Source organism: Parus major, chromosome 5 (assembly GCF_001522545.3).
Source record: "Parus major isolate Abel chromosome 5, Parus_major1.1, whole genome shotgun sequence".
In the NCBI taxonomy this organism is placed as follows: domain Eukaryota; kingdom Metazoa; phylum Chordata; class Aves; order Passeriformes; family Paridae; genus Parus; species Parus major.
In genome coordinates, this window is record NC_031774.1 from 4,311,114 (window position 1) to 4,336,760 (window position 25,647).

The 25,647-nt window shown below is 40.2% G+C and overlaps 2 protein-coding genes across 4 annotated transcripts in view; one reads left to right on the plus strand and one right to left on the minus strand.

Moving 5' to 3' along the window:
- Positions 1-19: 19 nt before the first annotated feature.
- RNF141 (ring finger protein 141) lies at positions 20-14,273 on the plus strand. Of its 2 annotated transcripts, none has more exons than XM_015630266.3 (6): positions 20-137; positions 1,689-1,888; positions 3,352-3,460; positions 4,421-4,602; positions 7,647-7,754; positions 9,372-14,273. In XM_015630266.3, exons 2-6 carry the CDS (start codon positions 1,704-1,706, stop codon positions 9,520-9,522), a joined length of 735 nt encoding a protein of 244 aa, XP_015485752.1. In that variant the 5' UTR covers positions 20-137; positions 1,689-1,703; the 3' UTR covers positions 9,523-14,273. The 2 variants fall into 2 exon arrangements, with proteins under 2 accessions (XP_015485752.1, XP_015485751.1); XM_015630265.3 differs by lacking the exon at positions 20-137 and adding an exon at positions 152-1,263.
- Positions 14,274-14,920: 647 nt separating this feature from the next.
- The window catches only part of AMPD3 (adenosine monophosphate deaminase 3), a 32,843-nt gene continuing 22,116 nt past the window's right edge, over positions 14,921-25,647 (minus strand). The window contains exons 11-15 of one of the 2 annotated variants that reach the window (XM_015630263.2): positions 24,862-25,025; positions 22,740-22,860; positions 20,620-20,793; positions 19,549-19,659; positions 14,921-18,624 (exon numbers count right to left, since the gene is read on the minus strand). In XM_015630263.2, the coding sequence (XP_015485749.1) occupies positions 18,448-18,624; positions 19,549-19,659; positions 20,620-20,793; positions 22,740-22,860; positions 24,862-25,025 (747 nt within the window). In that variant the 3' untranslated portion in view covers positions 14,921-18,447. The other variant, XM_015630264.2, reaches the window with a different exon arrangement.

A 25,647-nucleotide genomic window follows, 5' to 3' on the forward strand; every position in this document is an offset into this window, starting at 1 on the left:
TGACGCAGCCGGGCTGAGGGCCCGAACCGGGGAAGGGCGAGCGGGCGAGGCGCGCCTGGGCCATGAGGGCCTGTGTCCGGGCCCGTCCGCGCCGCTCGGAGCGCCTCGTAGGTCTGAGGGTCTGCGGGTGACGCGAGGTGTGTCGGGTGTTGAAGGGCAAACAACAGGGAACACTCATAGAGTGAGAGGATATGCCTTGTGGGAAGGGACTCACAGTCTGACTCCTGGCACAAGACACCCCAAGAGTCACCCCGTGTGCCTTAGAGTGTTGTCCAAGCGCTTCTTGAACTCTCAGATTTGGTGCTGTGACCACTTCCTTGGGGAGACTGTTCCAGTGCTCGATCACCCTCAGGGTGAAACTTTTCCCGATATCCAAGTGTAGACACCCTGGCAGGTGTTTTTACCCGGACTTTTCAGTGCTGGGATTTGGGTGCTGAGCTCGGCAGGAGCACAAGCCCGGGAGATCCGGGGGGAGGCGGCTGCAAGGTGACAGGTTGTGCTCCTGACGTGTGTGGCCTGGGCGTGTGCTCACCAAACACTCCGGAGAGCGGAGCGAAAGGCGACTGGAAGGAGAAAAGTGGCTGGAGGGGGAGCGTATCTGTGTGGCGACAGAAACTGGTCACAACTCCAGCCGTAAATTGGAAGCTCACTGTGGTGAAATTGCATAGTACCTAAGTATGCTCTGATAGGGGCTTGCTTGGTGTGCTGTGTTTTTTCTGACACCGTGGTGAGATCTCAACAGCTGTAAATTGTGAACTCTGGGTGGAGTTAAGCCCAAGTGCTGCTACAGCTACCTGCGGGGCAAAGTGCTGCTTTCTCTGTGGTGTCTCTCATCGGGAGTTTGCAACACAGCTACTGTCAGATTGCTCCGTCTTTGGGTTTAGGTGGCTGTTGTGCAGTTCGCTTGCCCTCGCACACCTCTATCTGTAGAAGTCTTAAAAGGGCGTGACACAACTGGTTTGCTTGACAGACAGTGAACTCTGCAAAGGCATTTCGGGGGAAGTCAAATGCTGAGGGATCAAGGGGAATAAGTAGATAAATACACGGAGAGCATGGCATTAATCTTTGGACCGACTTTTGGGGAAAAAGATTTGGGAGTGAAGGAAAGATGAAGTTGGAGACATTTGAGCAAGTCACTTCTGTAATACATCCTAAAGTTGAGTGTTTTGTGCAGATAGGAGGTCTCTAAATTGGTTCATACTGACATGGATTCCTTGGCTTACCAATTTCAGAATGCTGTGGGAGTTCTTTTGATCTGCCAGTGTAAGTTTGATGTAAGAAAGCTGATTCCTAATGTGATGTCTGTGTATAAACAGACACTGATGTGCTTATTTGCAGACATTCTGATATTCACATGCACAAATATTTAGAATAAACAAAGATTGTCATGAATTACCATTGTCATCTTAAGATTTTTTTTTCCCATTCCATTGGATGTATTTACATACGTGTGTGTTGCAGCTGAATTTGTGTGGAAAGTTATCTCTATTTAAGTATTGCTGTAAGCAAAATAGTTTATTTTTAGTAAGATAATAATGCCACATTCCAGACTCTTTGAAGTGTTCTGCGTTGTTTCTGATATGACTGTTATTTTGTTATTTGTGGAATAATTACTGTAGGCTAAAAGAAAGTGAGGGAGTAGCCACTCACAAACATACAAATGTAACCCTCTCAAATATTTTTATCAGAGACTCTGCAAGTGAATGAGAGCTTCCCTCTACAGAACTGAGGTGAAGAGCTTCACCATGGGTCAACAGATTTCAAACCACACACAAACTGTAATTAACAAGTTGCCAGAAAAAGTAGCAAAGCATGCCTCTTTGGTTCAAGAAAGTGGTTTCCTAACCTATGAAGAGTTCCTGGGAAGAGTAGCTGAACTCAATGATATGTAAGCCTTACTTTGCTTCTTCCTTTTTTTGTGTGTGTTTGTTTTATACAGACCTTGTATGCAATATGTTATTGTCATGGCTAAGCCAGAACTGGCTTGATGGTTTTGAAATGTTTCCTTCATTTCTTTATGTTTTCATAACGGTTGTAATTACACTTCAAAGTCCAAAGCCTTTTCTCCTCCTTAAATTCACTTTTCTCCAGTACACTTCTTCCAGCAAGTGTTGCTCTCTCTTAAAAGTTCACAAGAGGTGATTTAGCATCATCATTTTGTTAGTGTCACGTGTGTCCCTTATTGTTCTGCCTTCCAGCTGAAGATGTGATGCTGCTTCCTCTCTGCTTGTCAGGCTGGGTAGGAGGGAGCAGTAGGAGCCTGGCAGGGACAGCAGATCTACATGAGAAGGGTGGCACCTGAGAAAGAACTGTGTGTGAACATCTCTGCCACCTCTGCAGACATGCAAGGCTGCTCCTCATTAAGGATGAGATGTGTCTTACTGTCCCAAACCAGTGACCTAGATAATCCCAAACAAAAGGCTGCTTTTTTGTCAGATTTTTCATAGCCTGCCTTTTGTTTGATTGGTATAATGACAGTAAAAGGAAATGCGCAAAAAAAGCAGTGTTGTCATTTTTAGCCTGTATTTATGATATAAAATGAGAGTGATAAAATGAAGTGGAAACATGCACACACTGAATAAGGACTTTGTAATATTTGCTGTTTAACTAAAATTTGAGTTTGTATTCAGTTTAGAAATTATCTTGGAGAGGCTCATACTTTTGTGAATGACCTTGAAGAACACATAGCTATCTTCTGGGTAGACAAATAAATTGATTTTGAAGAACATAACCTGATGTTTTGACTGAGACTCCAGGCATATATCAGTATAATTCACTCCAAAGTACTGTTATTCAAGTGGTTTCTTTCTTTCCATTGTTTACTTAAGTCTGAATGTATTCTGATTCTTATGGAATAGACCCTTGTGTCTGTGTTCTATTAAAGAAACAAATCTTGTGTCACCTGACGCATTCACCTGACTGCCTCATTATTAATACATACTAACAGAAATACACCTCATCAGCATATGCTGGTACTCACAGCCTTTTCTTTACATACCTGTTGAGGAAATAACCTCTTCAGATTGGAGACAGGATTGTGTGATTAGTATAATAAACAGTGAGAGTATGTATTAATTTAATATTTATAAAGTACACCTGCTTGCTGATGCTGGAGCAAAAGATTTCCACAACATTTTCTATAGTTTGCTGTGCAGTTCAAAGTGAAATGGATTGTGTATTCTGTGACATGCTGAGAAGGTCATTATACTTTGATGCCTCTGGGCAGCATTGCTAACATCTCTTTTAAGGATAGAGAGCAGACAGGTGAATCATAAATAATCCCACTTGGCTGAGGCTGCTGATCTTTGCAGGTCTAGCACATGGTGTTAAACTGGTGTTGCTTTGTTTCAGTACTGCAAAATTGGCTTCTGGACAAGACAAACATCTGTTATTTGAAGTACAGCCTGGGTCTGATTCTTCTGCTTTCTGGAAGGTGATTGTTAGGATAATATGTACCAAAGTAAGTGAACAATTTTAATTTGATGGGCAATTTGTATGTAAAGATTTGAGGACTGTCAGTTTTACTTGTAAAATCCAACACCTGCTACGTGTGTTTTGATCCAGATGATGTATTCAAAGATGTTGTTGGAGATAAATTAAGTCTAAATTCCAAGTTTCTGCAAAAAGCACAGAACAAAAACATTTTTATAACTAAGTTTAAAGGAGTGATGCCTTCCAGTGGAGCACCTACAGCCCTTTAGTTACAAATGCAGGTGATGTGCGAGGTCAGGTAATACAATGGTACCACAAACTGCAAACCATAGATTTTGAAATTATTAGTAGAAATTAATCAGGTCTTCCAGGCATTATTGAGCTAGTGTCCCTGTACATAGTCTGATCCCTTTGAAAACCAATCTAAAGGTTAAATGTTTTATTTTATGACAAAAACTTATGAAATTTGCTCTGTCTAATGAGATTTTCCCCTCTATCCTATCAGGTAAAGTCCTTTAATGATCCTGAATCCCCTGAGAAATCTTAACATGTGGTTAAACAAGCCAACCCTCAAACTCTGTTTGAAACCAACAGTTAGTAGTTTTCTGTTTACTCCTAGTTTTCATTAAGGCAGCCATCACTAGGCAATTTTAAGGTCAGATATCAAATGACAGATTATCCTGTGCTTGGTTCTAAGTTCATTCCAGTTTTTTGAGCATTAGGTCCCTACTCACACCTGAATCCATTTGAGTAGTGGTGGCAATTGCCTTGCCCTAAAATTGTGGTGCTGCCTGTGGTGTTCCTCATGCTGCAGCAGCTGTGGGCAGCCCTGACTCTTGCTGAGGCAGACTGCAGCTTGTTAATGTGGTGAAGGACACTTAGGAAGGGGACTAGTGCCTTAGATGATAACTGCAGTGCTTTGCAAACATTCTGAGCAATGCCAAGTTAAAATCTGATAAGTAATTCTGAACAATTCTTATATCTTAAGATAAATAAAACAAGTGGCATCGTGGAAGCTTCCAGAATCTTGAACTTATATCAGTTCACTCAGCTTTACAAAGACATCACCAGTCAAGCAGCAGGAGTTCTTGCACAGAGTGACACTTCTGAAGAAGCTGCTGAGAGTTGGATGTCTGTGTCTTCCTGTCAGGCCAGCTTGTGGATGGGAAGGTATTTTGATACATTTTAGCTTCTGACCCCAGTTACAGCCTAAGCATTTCAGGAGTTGTGCTTCAAACCTGAACTACAAACACATGCTGATGGGAGCTGCTCGCTCCTGGCAGCTGCAGGCTTTGTACCATCACAAACATGAGCAGACACCTTCCCTTGCACCAAGGGAGCTGCAGTGCACTTGGGTGAAATCCTGAAATATGGTGCTACCATACCTTGGCTTCAGAGCAGCCTTGTTGAGATCAGTTCTAATATAAACATAGTATATGTTGAATCTCCTGGAAAAGGAAGCAGGAGGAAACGGAATCAGCTGCAGATCCAGGGGGTTTGACAGTGTTTGTTTAAATGGATTTTGTTATTGTTCCACTTAAACTTTCTCTTCCTCTTCCATTTTGGCATGTGAAAGTTCCCATCTGTTGCCACTAGAAACCCGTCAATTATGGTAATAATTGAACTTGTAAGAGTGGAAAAATGTGAACTGTCTCACTCATGTTGACCTTCTGCTTTGTTAACCAGAGGGAAAACAAAAGACTGAGGTCAACACCTGCAATAACTTCAGCTCAAACTGAATGTAACAGTAAGAAGCCAATCACCCTTTCCCTGCGTGGAAGTGTTGCTGCTACCAGTAATGCCTTACTTTTCCTGAATAAGTTCAGGGTTCTAACTCAGTTTAAAGTGAGGTAGGGCTAAGTTTTACAAGAAAAGGTAGTAACTGGTAGAGTTCTCTGTGTTCACCAGTAAAGAGCTGGGCAGACAGGTATTTTAATGAAACAGCTCAAGTGTCACACTTTAGCTGTTGGAATGAAAAAGGGGTCACCTGTGTTGTCACTCCACAGAGCCCTCTGTTTTTTCTAAGTGGATTGCAGAAGTCAGTGTGGTTTTTAGTCAGTGGATTGCAGAAGGTATTATTTTCATTTTATTTAATGTCCTGTAAATTGTGAACATGTTTGAGAAAGAGCAGGAAAATTACTTTCTCAAGGTTATACGATTTTCTGGAAATGGTCTTTTGCTTCAAACACCCAAACCAAACAGCATAGTCACTTATGCAAAACAACTTTATATATTGCTAAAGTCAATGAGGAAGATAAAAGGTTTTCTATGTGAGTTTCTTTTCCAGTTTTTCAGACCTGGAGACAGGGCAGATGAGTGTCCTCCTTGGTTGTAAACTTCATCACTCGAGGCAGTATCAGTCACAAATAAAAACAGAGTACACTTAGCTGATATGATGCAGTTTGGTGAGCTTGTGTCTTAGCCAAGTTTTTCAAGTTACTGAGGAAAATACAGGCTGAAGCACCTTCAAGTATTCTAAACCAAGGAAATTTTCTGTATATTTTTCTGTGATAATCACCCATTTACCTCAATTCTTCTTACCTTTAGGCATTTTTCAGCTCTGCAAAGTTAGCCCTCGCTATCTAAAAATAGCAAGTATTGTCTGTTTAATTCTTCTTAACTTTTTCCCCTAGAATAATACCCCATTTCTCTACAACATCCACTTCCTATTCAGAGCATGCAAAATATGCCTAAGTGGTTTATGCTTTCTGATAATGAAGAGATAGATAAGCATTTCCTTAGTCTGTCACTCCTTTATTTTACTGTTTCTTCAGGAACTTAGTCCTGTGATTAAAGCTGACTTTGCAGAAACTTCATAAATAGGCCTTGTATAATTGCTTGTATAGACACCAGCAAATGCCAAAAATTCAAGAGCTCTTAAAGGTTAGTACTCAGAATTGCATGGGGGAGGAAAATGAGAGGGAACAGGTCTAAAGAACACAGTGAACAGACTTCTTGGAAGTTGTTGTCCTCATTGTATGCAAATTACCATCTGTAAAAAAAAAATAAATCTGTCGTTTTGAAGTGATTTCTCCAAAAGCAAATTGAAAAGGAAGCCTCTAGGACCTCCTGAAAGATAAAACAAAGGCATGCTGACTGCTGTTCAGTAGCTGGCAATTCTGTACAGTTCAAAAATGAATCTGTATTTGTCAAGCTCCCTTGGATGCCTTAGCAAAAATGATCTGGTCAATAGTTAATAGGGTGGAGTGACTCCTGAAATGCCTTTTTTTTTTTTTTTTTCCTCAGAATGCTATCTCTGTCCCTCAGGTCAGAACAGGGATTCCCCAGTCAGGGCTTTTGAAGACCCAAGCATTTTACAACACTTCCTTGGTTGGTTTAGAAGTGAGCTGTGACTATAAAATTGCAGACTTCACATGTCTGGTTAGGCCAGTGAAAGCTGAGGATTCTCTGTGCCTTTTCACACTTGAGAAGTGTTGATGGTGCAGGTATTTGAGATACTCCTCCTGTTAAGAGCATTAGACACAGATATCTGTCATTTGGGAAAAAGATAGAAAATGTCAGCATCTGTCTTGTGTAGTGAGATATTTTTTAAACTTCCCCACCAACAGAAGCACCTGAGAGTTTAACTGGACAAGCTGTGGTAACATCTTGAGAGTCCTAATTTGAGCAGCAATCACATGGAGCATATTGCAAGCTAAAATCAGCCTTTTCAATCTAATGAGCAGTTATGCATTTTGATGGCATGTGAAATGAGTGAACGTGCATTCTGGTAGTGAACCTCTTGACATGCATGTTTTTGTCAAGGATATAAACCAGCACACAGAAATTTGGCAAAGTTTATTATGAGCTAGTTCAGCCTGATGTGCAGTGACAGGAAGGCAGGTTCTTCTCATGCCTTTAATGTAAACAGTGTTTCTGTTCTTCTGCCCAGTCATTTGATACAAAGCAGTTACAGCTCCTCACACTTCCTTGTTGATAGGAAAAGGGATTTACAGAACCTTTGGCAACACCTAAAGCACCTGAGTCAAACACTAACACAAAAACCTGACACAATAAATAAATAAATGCACATTCTGGTTTAGTTTAGTTCACTGCTGACATAGGCTGGGATGATAAGTAGTCCATTCACAGATTAAATCACAAGTGTTTCTTTCTGGCCATCACTGATTATTATGAAAAATGTAGTAACTGGTGTAGCTACTGGGGCATAAATATCAAACATCTGGAAGAAAACGGTGTCTTCTCTTCTGCAGAGTAAAACAGCTGACAGATGAAGAGGAATGTTGCATCTGCATGGATGGACGTGCTGATTTAATCCTGCCATGTGCTCACAGTTTCTGCCAGAAATGCATTGATAAATGGTAATATAGATGAAAGGATATTAATTACTTTATAGTACGCGTGTTTCAGTTTGGTGTGACAGATTCTATGGTTGCCATATAATTTAATGTCTGAGGATATTTCCAAGCCAATGTACATATGATACATAACAAACTTGAGTAAAATCAGACTGAAGCAGAAGGAAAGCAGGAAATTTTGTAAAAAAGAGGTGTGAAAGTGCTGTGCAGCATTTGTTTTGTAATTTCTTACATCTTTTTATTCTTCTAAAACTGAATTGATATAGTCTTGCTGAGAAACTTGAGAAGATGGTATATGCAGATATGCAGATACTGGTATGTTCTGCTTCACAAGATCTCATTCAAGGCTTGTTAACAGTGTGCAAATATGAAGGCAAGTTGGACGTGGGAAATAACTATCAGAGGGATTTTTTTTTCCATGTTATGCTTTCACTTCACATAAATAGCATACAATTTACTGATTTAAATATATCAGACTCTTACAGAAAGGTATTTCTTCTCAATGGCAGCACCTTCAAATGTACATCTATGATGTGTAGCTTACAATGTTCAGTTTCACAGTAACTTGAACACCTTTTCAGCTTCTGCATCTCTGATACACCAGTTCTCAGAAAAGTGGGAGAGAAAAATTCTTTTGTGGAGGAATACAGCTCTTGTCTGACCATGCAGGCCTTCAAGGATTAGGGAAGTGTCCTGGTAGTCTGGCATTAGGAGACACAGACCTGCTCTTTTAAAAAAAGGGGTTTTTGGCTAGTTAATGCAAATGGCTTTATGCATAATTTGTGCATAGGAATTTGTTTTGTGGTTTTTTGAAAGACTTACCAAGGAAGTTACTCTTGTAACAAACACCCAGAATTCCACAAGGGAAATACATAGTAAAAAATCACTGGATTGTAGAATGCAGCAAGTCATTTCTCTCTTCTGGGAAAATATCCTAACATCAATCAGCAAGACAAGGCTTAGTTTAGTGACTGTTCTGGAGAGTGAATTATACACTGCTTTGGCTGATGAATCAGCTGAACTCCTCACTAAGTTCCAGTTACACTATGCTTTTTTTTTTTTTGTCTGTAATTTCTAAGGTTGATTTCATGTTAATTTAGGCATAACAGAGGCCCCCAGCTCAAACATAAATGTTTGGGACCCCTGAGGTGGTGGAGGGGGCTGGGACTTGGAGGGACCATTTCTAAACTTCTGTGGACTGCATGGCCCAGGAAAAAGCTTCTCTTTATCTAGGAAGACTATGGAGATTATTTTCTAAGGACCTCTGCTGAATTCTTGAAGATAGGAAGAATTAATTTAGACAGTGAATTTCCATTTAAACCTTCTGCCCAGGTAGCCAGATGCCTCCTCTCTGACCTTAGCAAATGATAGAAGGAACATGATTTCAAATTTTCATTCAAAGAATGGAGCTCTATTCAGAAGTATTCCTCACAAAGAAAGAAGCTTTTAAACAAAGAAAATAGATAGGTGGCCTAATCCAATTAATGTGATCATTCTTGAAGTTCTCACTGGGTTGGTTTTTGTTTGGGTTTCGTTTGTCCATTTGGGGGCTCTTTTGGCTTTTTCTGGCCAGCAAGAGACCATCAGTGAAAACCACTCATTTCTGTGCCTTCCTAACAGGAGTGACCGCCACAGGAACTGTCCCGTGTGCCGCCGGCAGGTGACGGGGGCAGGAGACTCCTGGGTGGTGTCAGAGGCCCCTACAGAAGATGACATTGCCACTTACATCCTCAACATGGTGGATGAGGCGGGGCAGCCCCACAGACCCTGACCCTGCCCAGCAGGCTGATCATGGCAGAACCACTTGAAGCTTTTGTTGTCCCCAGAGTCTGGATTTACCTCTCCTTGCCGTTCTTCCAGTCTGTCCTTTCCTTCTCCTCTTGGCTGCTGTGAGTCTGCACTGCTCTCCTGAAGCACAGGCTGTCTGAGCAAGTCTCTGTGTGTGCAGTCTTCGTTATTAAACTCTTCTATCAGCAAACTCTTTGCTCATTAACACAGTTTACTTTAACAGCGGCGTTTGATATTAATTAACAGTTCAAGTACTCGATGGATCAACTTGTAACAGCACAACTACAACTGCAAACTGCTGTTTGAGCATCACAGTGTACTGCTACAGAGATGAACCATGGCAGATGGCTTGACCTCACAGTTCCCACCCTCCAAAGCAGTCCCTTATTCACAGCTAATGTGAATGAAGATGATGAGTTAGCACTAGTGGTTATTAATTTGAAATTTTACTGTTGAAACTTGAAGATGTCCCACTGCCTGTTCTTCAGTAGGAAGTTATTGCTGCTCTTAGTGTTTACATATACTTAATCTGATTTGTTATGACTTTTAGTATTAATTGTTTTAAATCTGTTTCGGAGAGTGTAGGCACATCTGTAAATGTATTTGTGCACTTCCCCTTATTCTAACAAGACTTATCTCTTAGAATATTTTTTTAAATATGATATTTAGCATAGTCTTACTAGCTTGGAAACATGAAACAGTTTCATACACAATCCTAAAAGCAGTAAATCAGCTTCCCAGTAGTTTTTGATAAAGAAAAGCTAAAACTATTTCTAAACATTGGGCATATCTGAAGAGAATGCCTTTATTTGAATTAGCACTTAAGGTGTAGTTTAGTCTGATGCTGTGGTTTTATCTGTTCCTCTTGAGTTATTGAAGTGATGAGATCAGAGTTAAAAGGTATATGAAGAGCTACAAGTGATAATCTAAGTAAGGGTGCTCTACTTTATATCTACAAGTGCAATATGCTTTTATGTAGCAGAGGGAAACTTCTTTAACAATAATGTGGCTTGGAGAGAGATGTGCATGTGACAGCTTGGAAAAGGGGTATCATAACTGGAGTGCAACAGTATTTTGTGTCTAGCAGAATAAAGTCTTTAAAGAGCTGAGTTTAGACAGTCTAAAATAGTATTCAGGAAACCCATCTTAAGCATCTTGTGCATAAATAGCATTATGGAAATGAATGGCTACTGTAGAGAATTAATTTATATATATATAAACAAATACTACTTTTTCTCACTCAGTAACCTCAAGTTAAAATATTCAAGTGTAGCATTTGAGGGAGTATCAGCATAAACATTACTTACTGTGAGACTGCATTTTTCCTTGCCATACCTGTTAAAATTCCATGAGGCTTAAGTCCTTTTGTCACAGACAGGTTCTGAACTAAAAGGCATGTGCACGTGTAGATATGCACATTTTGGTTATTTTTCTTAATTGGCTCCAAAATAACTTAATTACATCAATTTGTTAAAGAATGTACATGGGAAATGGCTTGAGGTGTGGCTTTGAGCTTGACTTGTGACACCATTGTCAGATTTACCATAGGTTTTAAGCCAGAGAAGCAATGTACCCTTCATGTGTCTGTCATCTGAGAGCCAGTATTTTAGTGTGTAAATCTGTATTTAGCTATGGAAAAATCCTTTTATTAGGAGTGTATATAACTGAGATTTTTTTTCCCCTCCTCCTTTCTTAAGCCATTGATAGCAATGAGATATTCAGTAAATGTATGGAGTGTTTGGTTGCATAAAGGTGGTTATTGTTTGGAAATTGTTACTGGCCCAGGATTTCCCATGAAAACATGTGCAAATATTCCTAATCATGCACCAGTTTGGTTTCTTTTTGCTTTTTTGAGCTTGCATTAGTCCATGTTCAGAACTTTCAAATAACCTTTGAATTTTTTAAACTTTTTATATCACTGGAACAGAAAGAACATCTAAATGAAAGCTTCAAGCTAACTTTATTTTTCAAGTACTTCAAGAATTATACTTCTGAACTGAGATTTTATAAGTTGACTTTCTGCTGAGAACTTACATGAACTTCTTAAAATGTAATTTTATAATGATGCAAACAGGTTATTAATTGCAGCATAATGACAATTACAATATAAACTAATGCAAAAATTATTTAAATAGTGAAAAAGTAAACTTTTTATTCTGTACAGCTTTTTTAAATTAAGTTGCTGTAATTCACACTGCTGTGATGTAGATACTGTAATGTGTGCCTTGTAAAATATATGTACTGTATGTTATATGGAGAAATAGATACTTTAACACTAAAAAACTAGTAATTTGGTACTGGTTGGTATTGCTTAGTCTGGAGTGCAACATTTAGCAAACAATTTTGGAAAAGGAATCCATTGGCATGGACATGGCAATGAGTTCCAGAAGCCAGACCTTGAAAATGTGAATTACTGCAAATAGCTGTTGATGGGGCAGGGGGGCATTAGAACAAATTAACTTGTGTTAAGTGAACATTTCTTACAGGTTTAATGTGAAATTGTAACTCAAACATTAGAGATGGTATTAATAGCTAAGAACATTCCACTATATTAAACTTTGTGTATGAATTGTGCAATAAAGTTACTTTGAAAGAAATGTCAGAGTTCTTTTAAGCTTAAGGGATCCTTGGCTTTAGTACCGCTGAAGTCTGAAAACTGAGTTTTGAGCCAAATACAATTGCACTGTACAGGTGGTGTGGTTAAAAGTGTGGCACTGTGGGTCAGAGCTCTCTTAAACTTTGAAGAGTTTAAGAATCAATAAGGTATTTAAGTATCAATTAATTAATTCTTATTAAATATCAATTAAGTATTTAAGTATCAATAAGGTACCTGAATGCAGCTCTCAAAAAAAACAAACAACAAAAAAAAAACTGGCTCAAATTTGACCTCTTGTAGGTACACAAATAAACTGGAACATTCTGCAGTGATGGGAAAAATGAACTCCAATTCTTAGAGAACATATTGAGGAGCAGGTTTGTTCAGAGAAAGGATTTTTATTTTCAGAGAATTGTGACACACTTTTTCCCTAAGTTAATTCATCATGTTTCTGATGGTAGTTTAAAGTGTAAGAATGCTAAGGTTTGGGATATTTTTTTCTTAATTTTTCCTCATTTTAAGTAAGTATTGAGATATATAATTAATGTAACTGTTTCCTTTGTCTAGTTACTTGGCTTATCTGTTTGGATCTTTCGAAGCCAAGGCAGAAATGGGAGAGAAATTAATTAACAGATTAGGAAATTAGAATGGATAAAATGACCAGTTGTCAGGCACAGCAGGAGGTAGGTGTACCAGAGCAATTAGCAAACCTTTATATTCACTAGGTCTGAAGTTTAGGCACCATATCAATGTGATAGGAGTGGCTCCTTTTTGTTGTGGGAAATGGTTTATTTACCTTATCTTTCCTTTAAAGAAAATTCTATACATAATTAGAAATCCATCCATTTACTAATCCATACTCTTTCCCTTTCTGGAAACCAGGGCAACCACTGAGGTCTCTGTGTTACAGGTTTGAACTGAGCTCTTCAGTCCCACCCTGTAGAGCTGTATGTGCCAAATGCATTATTTTTGGAAGGAACATATTGGTTCTTTGTGCTTTGCATCCAGCTACACCCTGGAAGAACAGCCCTCTCAGGAAGCCCTAAGGATGTGTTTGATGTAAGTAGGAGCTGTATGTTAACTTGGCTGGCCTTAGTCCTTACACTGCATATATATAATGCTTTAATTTTGTATTCACACATTGTAATAGGAGTAATGTGACAGTAACTAAGTATTTTCTTTGGGCTTCTGTTGTTAAGTCATCCTTGAAGATAACTTGCCAGAGGTTTTATCCTCACCTGTTTTAAGTGGGTGAACAGAATTCTGCTTTATGAGTGTGACTTAAACATCAGTCATTTCAAAACTGAATTTTTGTTAACTGTCATTTCTTCAGACGCTTCTTTCCAAGGCAAAGAATTTATCATACAGCAATATTTTTTAAGGACTTAAAACTTATCCTGCTGGGATGTGTCACTGGAATTAGCCTGGATGGAGCTGTGTGCTTTTCCAGTGACCACAGTGGGGGATCACCAGGTAACATTTTGCTCTGAGCCAGCCAATGTTACATCTGTGAGGGATGGGACAGCACAAGATGTTAGTTAACAGATCTTTACTTACCTCACTAACCCATCAAAATTCAAATAGTAAACACTGGGCATGGGGTTTGTAGGCCTAATATTAAAAGGAATTACAAGTTTTTTTAACTTGGCTAGAACTTTGCACAGTGTGTGTCTGCTGGAACAAAGAATACAATCCAAGAGGTGATGAAATGAGCATCCTTCTTTGATTCTAAGTGCTATTTAAAAATGTTCCATGTTTTCAGAAAGTAAGCCTAAAGTATTTGGAAGCCTGCACCTCTGAAATGTGTAAGTGTAAGAAGGTAGGAGGAGTTTGATGCAACAATCTGTGCTTCCATGCTGATGCGGTTCTGACCCATTTTAACAGATCTTCAAAAACTACTTTTTATGTGAGGCAGTCCCTATCCATCATGGTGAATGATTAATGAAGGGGTTGTGTTGGTGTCTCACTGTTATTCAGATTGTCTCAGGATTATACAGACTGTGCTGTTTATCAGTGTTTTGTGTTGAGTGCTTTGAGAGGCGTGGGGGAGAAATGCACATTTCTCAGTTACAGATGAACTGTACTCCTGTGCTTCACCAGTGCTACTCATGTACAGAAATACTGATTTTTGTACTGAATTGTGTACTGAAAGAGATGATGTTTTCATCTTCACCTAAAAATCCTGACTCCCTTCCCTACTCAAGTGTTTTGTGTTCTGCTTTTCCTCAAAAGTCATGGTGATTGTAGGAGGATGTCTGTGTTGATACTGTTTATTTAAATCTGTCACTTGTTGGCTTCTTAGTTGTGTTTTGTCAGATAAATCTGCTGTGTGTGCTCACAAGATCACAGTACACCTTGAGGGGGCCCTGAGGGGCAGGGCTGCTTTCCTGCTCCCAGCTTGGGTGTCTTGACTCTCAGCTCAAGATCCACACGAGGCTCCAGGATCAGCAAGAGCTGCTGTGTGCCCTGCACAGCTTGGAGGAGCAGGGAAGCAGGGTGGGCACCCCGAGACAGAGGGGGCAGCAATGCAATTTCACCTTCAGAGCTTTACCCCAGGCCTGAATGGTTGGTTTGCATTAATGTTGAATTATGTTAAGCCAGATAAGCCTTTAACCCCTTCTCCTAAATAGTGCTCACTGTTTTCTCTGTCTCCACTGGGGTTTTTTTTAGTTTTCATGCTTTATTTAGGTTTAGTCAGTCATGTGGCTTTAGTTCTCCTTAAATGTGGAGATTGGGAGGAGCTACAATTTTTTTGAGAGATAAACAGACAAAATCCATAACCATATTCTTTTACAATTCATTCATTAGTGTAATGTTTAATGCTTCCACAAGAGGCAAAACATAAACATCATGTAACCCAGGCACAGAAAGAAAAAGCAGTTTTTACAGACACCTTTTCAGACTCGGATTTATAACTAGGCAAAGAGAACAGAAATGTTTAGCCACACATAAAGAACAATGATAGGAGACAATAAGGTGGCTCTGGGCTGTGAAAAAAATACATATTCTCCAGTAGCAGAGCAAATGCCTTAAGTTTGCTAAAGTAACACAACAGAAAAGAATTGTTCAGGTAGATAGGTTGTAAACATCAAATAACCATAATGAACCATTTCAGATTGAAAGTGTAAAATGCTTTTGAACCAACAGATTTAAGGAAGCCTTGAATAATGTTTGAGCCTCTCTCCTAGTGAACTAAAGAGAAATAAAGTAGGATGTTCTCCATCCTGCAGCAGTGCTTACCCAGTTGCCACCTGCAGTGATGTTCTCTGTCAAAGTGATGCCCCTGAGTCAAAGCAGCTGTGTTCTAACCAGGTTTGACCTCAGCACAGTTGGGGGGATCAGCCCTGTCCTGTGTGTACAGCCCTGACTTGTGCTGGATTTGTCTTTTCATTTCTGAGCCCACAAGGTTACTCTGAACAGCCTCACATTAGCACAAAAGTGCAACTTTAGAAAAAAAGTAAGTAAAGCTTAAGAACTGAACTTGGGAATCAGTAACATTTGCCCAATTAAAGGATGAATTAAAGATGCCAGGAAAAATGTAGCAGTGGAAACTTGAAAAGATGTCTGTTTTTATTTGCTCAAATATAATAATATAAGCCAAATTTCCCCTTAAAAGCAGCAGACAAGAAAGCACAGAAAGCAGAACTCGTGTTCATGACCACTTATGTGTTACTGTGGTTATTGTCAAAATCCCAATTACTGTCCTTTCACTGAATATGCAAACCCAGTTTTCTTTTTTTCAATAGCAGCTACAGACTTATTAGAACCTGAGGTAAGGAAAGCTGAAAAAGTATTAAATATATACACAAATTTGGTGTAATTTTAAGGAAACTAAAAAAGACATGTAAGTGACAACAAAAGCAGCACTAATAATGATCTTCAGGTGAAACAACCCAAGTAAAGCAATGTTTATCAAATGGAAATGCTTGAAATTGAAATTCTTCATAGCAAGCATGTTGCTTATTTATCCTGGATGCCAATGTTTCTCCCAAATAATGTTACATTGGTAACATTAGTTTATTAGGAAGTTGTCCTGATGAAAACAAGACATTTGCATTTTATGAAGCTAAACAGCTTAAACCACTTTCTCAGACTTCATCCTAAGCAAATGACGCCAAGCCTGAGACTGCATTCTATGAGCTGCTACAGTTCCTAACAGTGAGGCTGACAAGGGCTGCTGACAGAACCTGGAACAGTTTTCCTCTTGTACAGCTGGGCAGCATAATGTGGCTTCACGTGATTTTTAGGGGTACAAGGAATACGAAATCTGGCACGTTGCAGACATTAGGCTGGGGCACTGAAGAGCTGAAGTCAAATTCCCACCACCTGTCTGCAGCCCTGGGTTTGGATGAAAAGCTGCTGCAATCACTGCAGCTCCCTCTGCATGACATTGGCTAACTGTGATGGTGAGTGGATGGCCAGAACTCTCCCTCTTGTGCCTTGGACTCCCTTGGAGCAGCCTTAAATTCCAGGCTGCTTCCTGACATCTTTAGGTTTATCTCTTTCTCTTGGGGGGTTCTTGCAAAGCTGCACAGCTATAGGAAGTGACAAGGAATTCCTCCTTCCCCTACTTCAGTGCCATTTCCTTGCACTATCTCCATTCAGGACAGCAGAACTTTAAAAAGGTGTCCTTGCAGGTATCTCTTGGAACTGCCACAGCCTGAGGAGAGAGTCTTCAATGCCTCTACACATTTATGCCATTAATGGATCCTGTGGTACTGGTGGTGTCACAACTTTTGGCTGCATTTGCAAGGGCACATGAGACCTGAAGAGCTCTTGGAAGAAAGGCTGTAGGTGCCCAAGCTCCAGGAGAAGGGCCTGGCCTAGGAAATACAAGTGGCACAAGATCTGACATCTGACTTAAGCACAACATGCAGGGTTCAAGGTCAGGTGAACCTTGATGGGCCAGTATCACTTATTGCCTTTTTCTGCATTAATGCTGAACACCTGTTTGAAGAAGCTCAGTGTCCCTAAGCAGGATATTAGAGAGCCAGGGGTCTAACCCTGGGCTCACATCCTGCCTCAGGGACTGCAGGCCTTTGAACTGGGCTGCTCTGCTGGACTCACAGGCAACCACAGCCTCTGCTGCCCCAGCCTTGAGTCTTTTTTGGTGTGAAACTGTGCAGTTTCTACAATACACAGATGCCACCATGTCATTACCTTTAATCCTTTCTGAAAGAGTAGTACTGTGTCATAAGGATGATGAAATAGAAGATGGAAAGTGATAAATACTCCAGTAGCTGTGTTTTACTAACCACTTCCTCATAAATAAACAGTTTAACATAACATACCATGATCTGAAATGACAGATTTCAAGTGGGCTGGCTTCTGTATAAATAGACAGCTTGACTTCCCATTCAGCTGTAGTCGACTAAAATATAGACTAAAACAAATGTGTAAAAATATGTCAGAAGTAGGACCAGAACCAGGTCTGGCATTTCTACCACTGATTCATAAGAACACTTCCCCTTTTCAAGTAAAAAAAATTCTCTTTACATGCAACCAGAATTATCTGCATAAATTTCTAAGTAATTTGAAAGGGCATATCCACATAATATTCCCATTACAAAGCAATAAAAAAAGTGTTCTCAACTTTCAAGGCAAAATTTTCATCATGTAATTAGATTCATCACAATGTATAACAGTGATTTTGACACAGGTTTTCCAGATGCTAGATTAAAAAGCATTCATCTGCTGTTCTTCACTGACATCCTACATAACAACAGGTATTAATTAGTCATTGAACAAGATTACCCAATGTTGGTTTTTTCTTGTTTTCCAATAGAACTGCTGAAACATTGAGCTAAAAACTGTGTCAGAACACTTTCCAGAATCAAAGGGTAGCCTCAAAATTCTGCACCCCACAGAAACTGCTAATGAATAAAGGGTTAAACTTAAAAATGTTAAAAGCCACGACTGGTACTGAGACTTGCAGGACCAACCCAGGGCATGTGCTGTCAGCACCTGTGGGATCCTCAGGTGCACAGCACAGCTGCACTACAGATATTCTCTCTGGTTTCCCAGACTATACTGCAGGGCACGGTTAAGACAGTATGAAACAAATAGTACATGATTCTGAGCTTGCATTTAATATTTACAGCAATCTTAAAAAGCCTAATGTTTGTAGAAACTGAAATCTTTGCAACGAGAACAATGCAGTAACAGGTGACGGCAAACGCTGTTTACCTTCCACAGATACTCCCTTTGTCTCTGTCCAGTTACGTCCCCGTGGCCTCAAAGACAGATGATTTGAGGTTAATTAGCATCTTTCCTGCTTAAGAGGGACATATTCTGGTTTCTCTGAGTTTGTAACTACTTGGACAGGGTGGAAATATCTTCTGTTCTCATGGCATCAGCCAGGAAGCTGAGTTCATTGCACAGAGTCTCGTACCTGAAGGCCATCCGGATCTGGGCAACATTTGTCTTCCGAATGTCATTTCCTTCAGGCCCTTCCTTGCAATAATTCACCCCTAAGAATTTCTGCTTTTCCTGTGAACAGGATTAGAAGTCAAAAGGAAGAAGTCAGTTCAACAGCTTTGGCTTATTGCAGAAATAAATGTTAGTTGAATGAGTCCAGCACAAGCAAAAAGAGCAATTTCAACCAGCTGGTCTTTGAACTCTTCCTCAAGAGTCTTAACCAGTTTAGGAGATTTTAAGGCCAAAGTTTATCCATATAATCACTCAAAAGTGCACTCAGTCTGGCTTGCTAAAACCCTCTGTGTTAATGTTCAGCCTTCACTGCTGCATCTTGCGTGTGAGAGGACAAAAAGAGGCTTTGGTCTCTTTTGTTGGTTAAATGTCGCACAAGAGGAAAATAAGTAGTTGTCACTGGGGAATGTTGGAAGAAACAACAGAATATACTCATGAAACCCCTTCATATACCAGTTCCTTCATAGAAATGTTCAACAGTGACATAGAAGAGAGAATGCTCTAAGGTGAGTCCTAGAGAAAGCCTTGGCTGTGTAGAATTTTAAAGCCAAAAGGGAATTTAATCTAATCTGACTGCCTACCTAAACCAGAATATTTTCTGTAGCATTCCCTTTTAAGCAAAAATATGTCTTGTTTCTGACAGGCAGTTTGTTTTTACTTAATGCTAAGATATGATGTAGAAAATCACAGGCAGAACAGTATCACCCAAATAACTCGAAGTTTATAACTGGAAGGAGAACTGAGTATAAACAGACACCTGGTCTCTCTACATGAGAATTCCAAAACAAAGCTAATGGGGAAAAGTCTTGTTAATACTTGTAATGTAAGACTGCACAGCAGATAGTTTGTGACTATTCCTGGAAAAGAGGACAAGGATGTGCACAAATACATCACTAAGCACCTGCTGTTGAGTGTTTGGACTACTGACTTCTGGGTTGCTACTTGCCCTAATATTCACAGAAGAGGTTTTCCAGCCATACTTGCCTTATCTGACAATCCACTCTGTAAAACGCTGTTTCTTGCTATTTCACACAAGTCACACGTACTTAGTTTCCACACCTGAGCTGCAATAGCATATTCTTCCATGAGAGCTTCCTGCAGCACCAAAATACATTTAATATTAAATTATATGTAAATAAGACATAAATGGGGATACGTACTCATTACTAATTAAGGATTTGATACATGCTCTTTAGACAGCTGTGAAAAATTAGAAGTTTGAAACTTTAAAATCACAACTACTGTGAAAAGAAATTGTTCATTTCAAATATCCCAAGGACTGCTGGTTAATAATTAATAGGCACTGGGTATCCAGTTAGCTTAGTCTAAGAAATTGCAGCCTGCAGCCCAGATGCTCGGAGGCATTTCTTAGGCAATTCCAAAGGAGCCCCCAGGGCCCCCAGACACCCTGGAGCACGCAGCTGTAAAGCCTGAGTGACTGGACAGGCAGCAGGGCAATTTCTCGCTGGGGCCCTCCCAGGCCGTGCGGGCTGTGCCAGCCCTGGACTCGCCGCCATGGCCCAGGCGGCAGCAGCTCCGTGTCCCTGGGCAGCTGCCGGCCCAGGGCAAGGCCAGCAGGGCTCTCCTGCTCCTGGGACACGGAGCTGAGCCTCCCAGAGGGGCCAGGCCACCCGAGGACAGGAATCTGTTTCAGCTCCCTGAGCAAGCAGCTCATATGTCATCTTGAGATTCCACATGATGTTTTTGTAATGTACTTCCCCAGACTTGTTAGAGTAAGGAAACTGGACTTTCCTGGCACTCTAGAGGATTGTTTATGAAGGCTCAAACCTCCCTTCAGCCTCATCCTTCATTTTATACTTCAACAGCCAACACTGGAGAGGCAAGAGTACAAAAGAAACATAATTAGGAAATCAGACATTTCCTTCTGAAGCCTAACAGTGAGTAGTAGACAGAGAATGAGGAGGGAGAATGAATGAAGTGACTGAAAGACATGACACTATGTCCTAAGCAATGAAATAAAACAGCTTTCAGGTCATTCTGGACCCGTGTGGTGCTGTTGCCAAATTCAAAGCCGGTGCTTTTTGCAATTCCTACCTTTGTGTAGTGGAACTGCATAGGATCATCTGTGGAGAGGGAGACGTGCAACCCCTTATGGAGAAATTCCCGTAGTGGATTTTTGGAGTACTCCAGGAATAGGCTGTTGTTACTAAGTGGGGACATAGCAATGGGTATTTGTGCAAGGTAATACAGATACTGAAGGACAGGACTCTGAAAAACAAAACACAGTCAGCATTTAATGGTACTATGGGATAATGAAAGACAGAATGATTTCTCTTGGATAAAATGGGAACAGCACTACAGGGGGAAGGCCAAGATCAAAAAAAATTAGGTTGACATTGAACCATGACTTCTCCAGGAAATGAAATATTTAAAAGTCTGAATTTTAAATCTTACTGATCTTTATAAAAATAATTTATGTTCTTAAATACAGATGGCATCTTTTTAAAAATACAGTGACTAATACTACTGTAGATTAGTAATATATGACCATTATGGGCCCTGCATTTGATATCAGCTGCATACCTTCCCCCAAAACCTGGAAGTCACAGAAAACAGGCAAGAACTGCTAAGAAATTTTTTATTTCCAAAGCTGCAGTCCAATAGATATATTTAAGGAGTAAAATAAGTTTTAATTTATGAGAAGTCATGTGTTGCTGTTGTACATAATATAAATAATCTGTGATCACGTCATCTTTATTACTGTTTTGCCTTAGACAACCTATGAACCTGACAAGTGCCTTTATTACTGTTACTATTATTAGTGCCTGCTATGCCATCTTATCACACCAGGCCACACAGGAGAGAGGGAAGAGAAGAATGCTTTGGTCACACACTGCTTTAGTGCTGCTCTCTCTGGGTCTAATATTACAAATTACTGTTTGTATTCACATTATTTTAGGCACATTTTTTCTTTGTTCTTGTTTATGTTGAAAAATACAGAGAATTTTCCAGCATTAACCAGAAAAAACTCACTTATAAGGGAACTCCTGAAAAATTACAGTAAGCTCAGTGCAAGTCTGCCACCCACTGACCAATTATTTTAATTATGAAACAGTGCCCTGAGGATGGGTTGACTGATGGTTTTCATTAACTAATGTGCCAGGAATTATAACATTTGTTCTGCCATAAAGCATTTGTTCTACCTAAAATATTGTTGTGTCAAAACCTATGTTGAATTTCTTGATCAAAATAATCAAATCCCTAAAGAACTTCTGAGTGAACCCTGAAGTACAGAAATGCCAATCTGAGAAAATTACCTTTGTCCCTGTAGAGCAAAAATAAGAGCTTTCCTTAAGTTCTTCTGGGACTAAACCAGGGAGCAGTAACAAGTCTAAAGTTTTAAGTTTTGTTCATGTGTTTTAATTCTGCTTGGTAATATAATAATGGGGAATAAGTAACCAAAAATGGGTGCTGCCAAGTCTTTGACATGTCTGAACAGTTGATTTTCCTTCCCTGTGATGACAAAGCTGTCTTTTTGTAGCTTAAGAATAGGAAGTTCAGTTGAGCTTATTTATTTCATTGAATCATGAAACAGTTTGGTTTGTAAAGGACCTTAGAGATCATCTGGTTCCAACCCCCAGCAATGGGCAGGGACACCTCCCACTAAACCAGGTGGCTCAAAGCCCCATCCAACACTTCCAGGGATGGGACAGCCACAGCTTCATCTCCTCCTGTGCCAGGGCCTCCCTGTAAAGAACTTCTTCCCAGTATCTACTCTAAACCTCTTTCAGCTCCCCCTAGTCCTGTCACTACCTGCCCTTGCAAAAAGTCCCTCTCCAGCTCTCTTGTGACCCCTGTTTAGCTACTGGAAGGTGCTAGAAGGTCTCCCTGGAGCCTCCACACTTTTCCAGGCTGCACAACCCTCGTGCTCTCAGCCTTTCCTCACAGGAGAGGTGCTCCAGCCCTCTGAGCATCTTCCTGGCCTCCTCTGGACTCCCTCCAACAGGCCCACGTGTTCTGGTGTTGGGAGGCTCTGGGTGGAGTTTCTGACCAAACTGAAGAGTTACTTGTGCCTTGCTAAGAAAGTGAATTAATGGGCCAGCCCAAAATGAATTTTGTGCTGCCCAGAAAAGTGCCAATTTGGTGCCTTCTGTTTGAACCAGTGATGGATGTCTGAGCACACAGTGATTAGTTCAGGAGCAACCAAGCAATACCTTCTTCAGGAGCAATCCATGAGAGATGTTGTCTGCTGTCAGAAAGGCAGAAACAAGGTGTGTGATAGACCCAGCTTCTCCACAGTGAGGTCGAAACAGGAAAGTGCACATGCCTCTCTCCCTGAAGAGATTAAAAGCAAGTTCCACTTAAAGTAAAGCACTGTTCTTTATCTATTTGGTATATAACTGCCAGTAATATGTGAATTTAAAAAGAAGAAAACTAAGTTACACACTCTCATACAGTTTGATGTGACATCTACCCAGGCCTGTCTGTAGTGGGCTGCTCAAAAGGGTAGGTCCTTCTACCCAAACCCCTTCTACCACCAGGCATATTTGTGTCTTCTTTCCTTCCCCAGTTACATCTCATTTAGCAATTGTCTACCCACTGGGAGAAGAGCTACTGAATGGATTTCAGTGGATGGAAAATTCAGTAAAAAACTGGATGTGACCCATGTGACCTGTGGCTGCAAAACTTCCTGGTTCAAAATGAGGGAAGAAGGGGAAGCACCTTGCCAAGAGTTAGCTAACAGTACCTAGAGGGATCAGAGCCTGCCATCTCACCAGATTAAGTGTAGCATAAAACCACACCCTCAGAAGCAGAGATGATCTAGGAATGTTAGTTATTGCACCAGACTTCTGCTGAAATTTCTAGAATTATGTTATCATCTACATTAAAAGTGATGCTGTTCGAGGTTATAATGGACCCTGTTATTCAGTGCAAATGTCCCACAAGTATTTAAAAATGTTTAAAACACAGTTTCAACAAGGAGTGCTACAATATAAGGCAATTCTAGGGTGGAAGTTAGTAATGTTTCTCCTAATGTGAGGATATAATCCATCCTCACTAATATTACCAAAAATATAAAACAGTCTTGTCAGGGCTGTGTTGACTCAAGCACTCAGATTAACTGTTAGTGACTCATTGGTGAATTCTGTCAGCTGTAAAGAACACTTAATGATTATCTGGGGGCATTTTAATACAGTAGTCAAAATGATCTTGAGGAAAAAAGAAATGCATTAGTTCTGGCAGAATCTGTCTTTGGAACAGAAAAAGCATGTAGACTACAGAGAATGTAAAGGAAGTCAGGAGAAAGGGATGGCTCAGCTGTCTGCTGTAGTGTGTCTTTTCCATTATAGAATTAAAACTAACAACTATTCCTGATTGTTGCACATACAAGGTAATTTAAGGTGGGTGTTTGCATCATGAGTTTTCATCAAATAGGATAAGAAATGCTTGAAGTAGCAGTGGGAGACAAGAAATAACATTTTGCATGCTAACTTGGATAAAAGTGTAAAATGACTAATCTGTGCACCTTCTATAAGAAAATCCCCAAATGTTTCCTAAATAACTAAAACAACCTAAATAACTAAATAAAATGAACCAAATCCTTTCAGGGTAAGTGATGACACTCTCATATCACTGGATAACCTCACTGTGCCTCAGCTGGAGTCAGTTGTGTAGGTCACTCAATGAGTCAGCTGCAAATTTGGAAACAGAACTTCATGTTGAATTTCAGGCTTTCCTGAGCCTGATGCAAAGATCTGCTCTGACAGCCTGATGTCACATAACTCCCTGCATTACTTGCCCAGACACTGGTCTCAAAAGCAGTACAAGTGAATCAAGAAGCCTGCTAAAGGAAGTTAGCTGGATGTGCACTTTGTAATTGTGTCCTACTTGGTCTGTCTCTGAATGCAGCAGCCCCTAAGCCAGTGTGTCACAATATTACTTTGTGTCTCTTAAATGACCAGGAGATAGCCAGGCACCAGAGCCAGTACATTGTATTTGGGAATATGCTGCAAAGCCAAGCAAGGGTCAATAGAAGAGTTTGGTGGGATTCCTTCTTTTGTTTTGTTTGGTATATGAAGCTTTAAGGAGTTAAAAAAAACAACAAGATACACACAAATATCAAACCAAGATATTAATCTGATGCCTCTACAGTTTCTGACTTTTTTTGTTTGAATTAATTCTATTGTTAGTATTTGCAAAATATCCCAAGTACTCAACTATCTAAATAATTCAAAATAACCCTTGCTTCAGAAAATCTGTAATCTAGACACTGACAGTCTGAGAGAAAGATACTGATTTTCTGGAAGCTTGTACAATAGAAAAGTGTCTGCTTACCTCCTAAGGTTGTTTAGCAACATGATGTTCACATACATGTAATACAAATAATAACTATATGGGGGATTCTTCTCACTGGTCCACAGGTCAGGGTTAAGGCTCTTGTCAGAGAACATATGGCCACTGTGTTTGGATTCATCATCAACACTGTCAAAGCCAGTCACCTGGTGGGAGAAGAAATTCAGAAATCAGAGGCTTCAATAAGCAAACTTCAGTGCCACCCACTCTTGCTTCAGGACTTGTTTGAACAAGCATCCAGTCCTTCCTCCTTCATTTCCATCCCTATCCTAGTCCTGCTGCTCTGCATCCTACCATACCATGCACACAGCAGGAATTACATGTTTTGTCAAAGTTTTACCCAATTTTTTTCTTCTGAGACAAACAGGAAGCCCAGGTGCACAAAAGCCTTCAGGCTTCTGTAGGGACTCCTTAAGATCCAGACTAGAATCCTTTGAACTCCTCTGCTGACTTTGATAAGCAGCTGAAAGCAAGAGGCTCCCAGCAAACCTCAGAGTTCTGATTTGAGGCACACTCAGAAATATCTGTGCTAACCTTGTCCCAGCAGCTACATCCCTGCTTCTCTCCTGAGCTCCAGCACCATCTACACAAAGCTTCCTTTCAGCTGCCTCCTTCTTGGAGGCCAGTTCAGAAGCTGCTCAAAGTACCCTTCCTGAGTGATGATGCACAAGAGCATGCAAACATTTTTGGTCATCAGTGAAAGGACAAATAAATAGCTGCTGAGCTGAGCTGTTTCTGAGGAAATAAACAGGTTATGTGACAATAGGA

What these genes read in the sequence shown, in the direction of transcription:
- RNF141 (XM_015630266.3), top strand. Translation starts at nt 1,704, where the DNA reads ATGAGAGCTTCCCTCTACAGAACTGAGGTGAAGAGCTTCACCATGGGT. An exon ending in GTAGCTGAACTCAATGATAT is followed by an intron (nt 1,889 to 3,351) that starts GTAAGCCTTACT and finishes GCTTTGTTTCAG; the next exon opens with TACTGCAAAATTGGCTTCTG. An exon ending in TTAGGATAATATGTACCAAA is followed by an intron (nt 3,461 to 4,420) that starts GTAAGTGAACAA and finishes TTATATCTTAAG; the next exon opens with ATAAATAAAACAAGTGGCAT.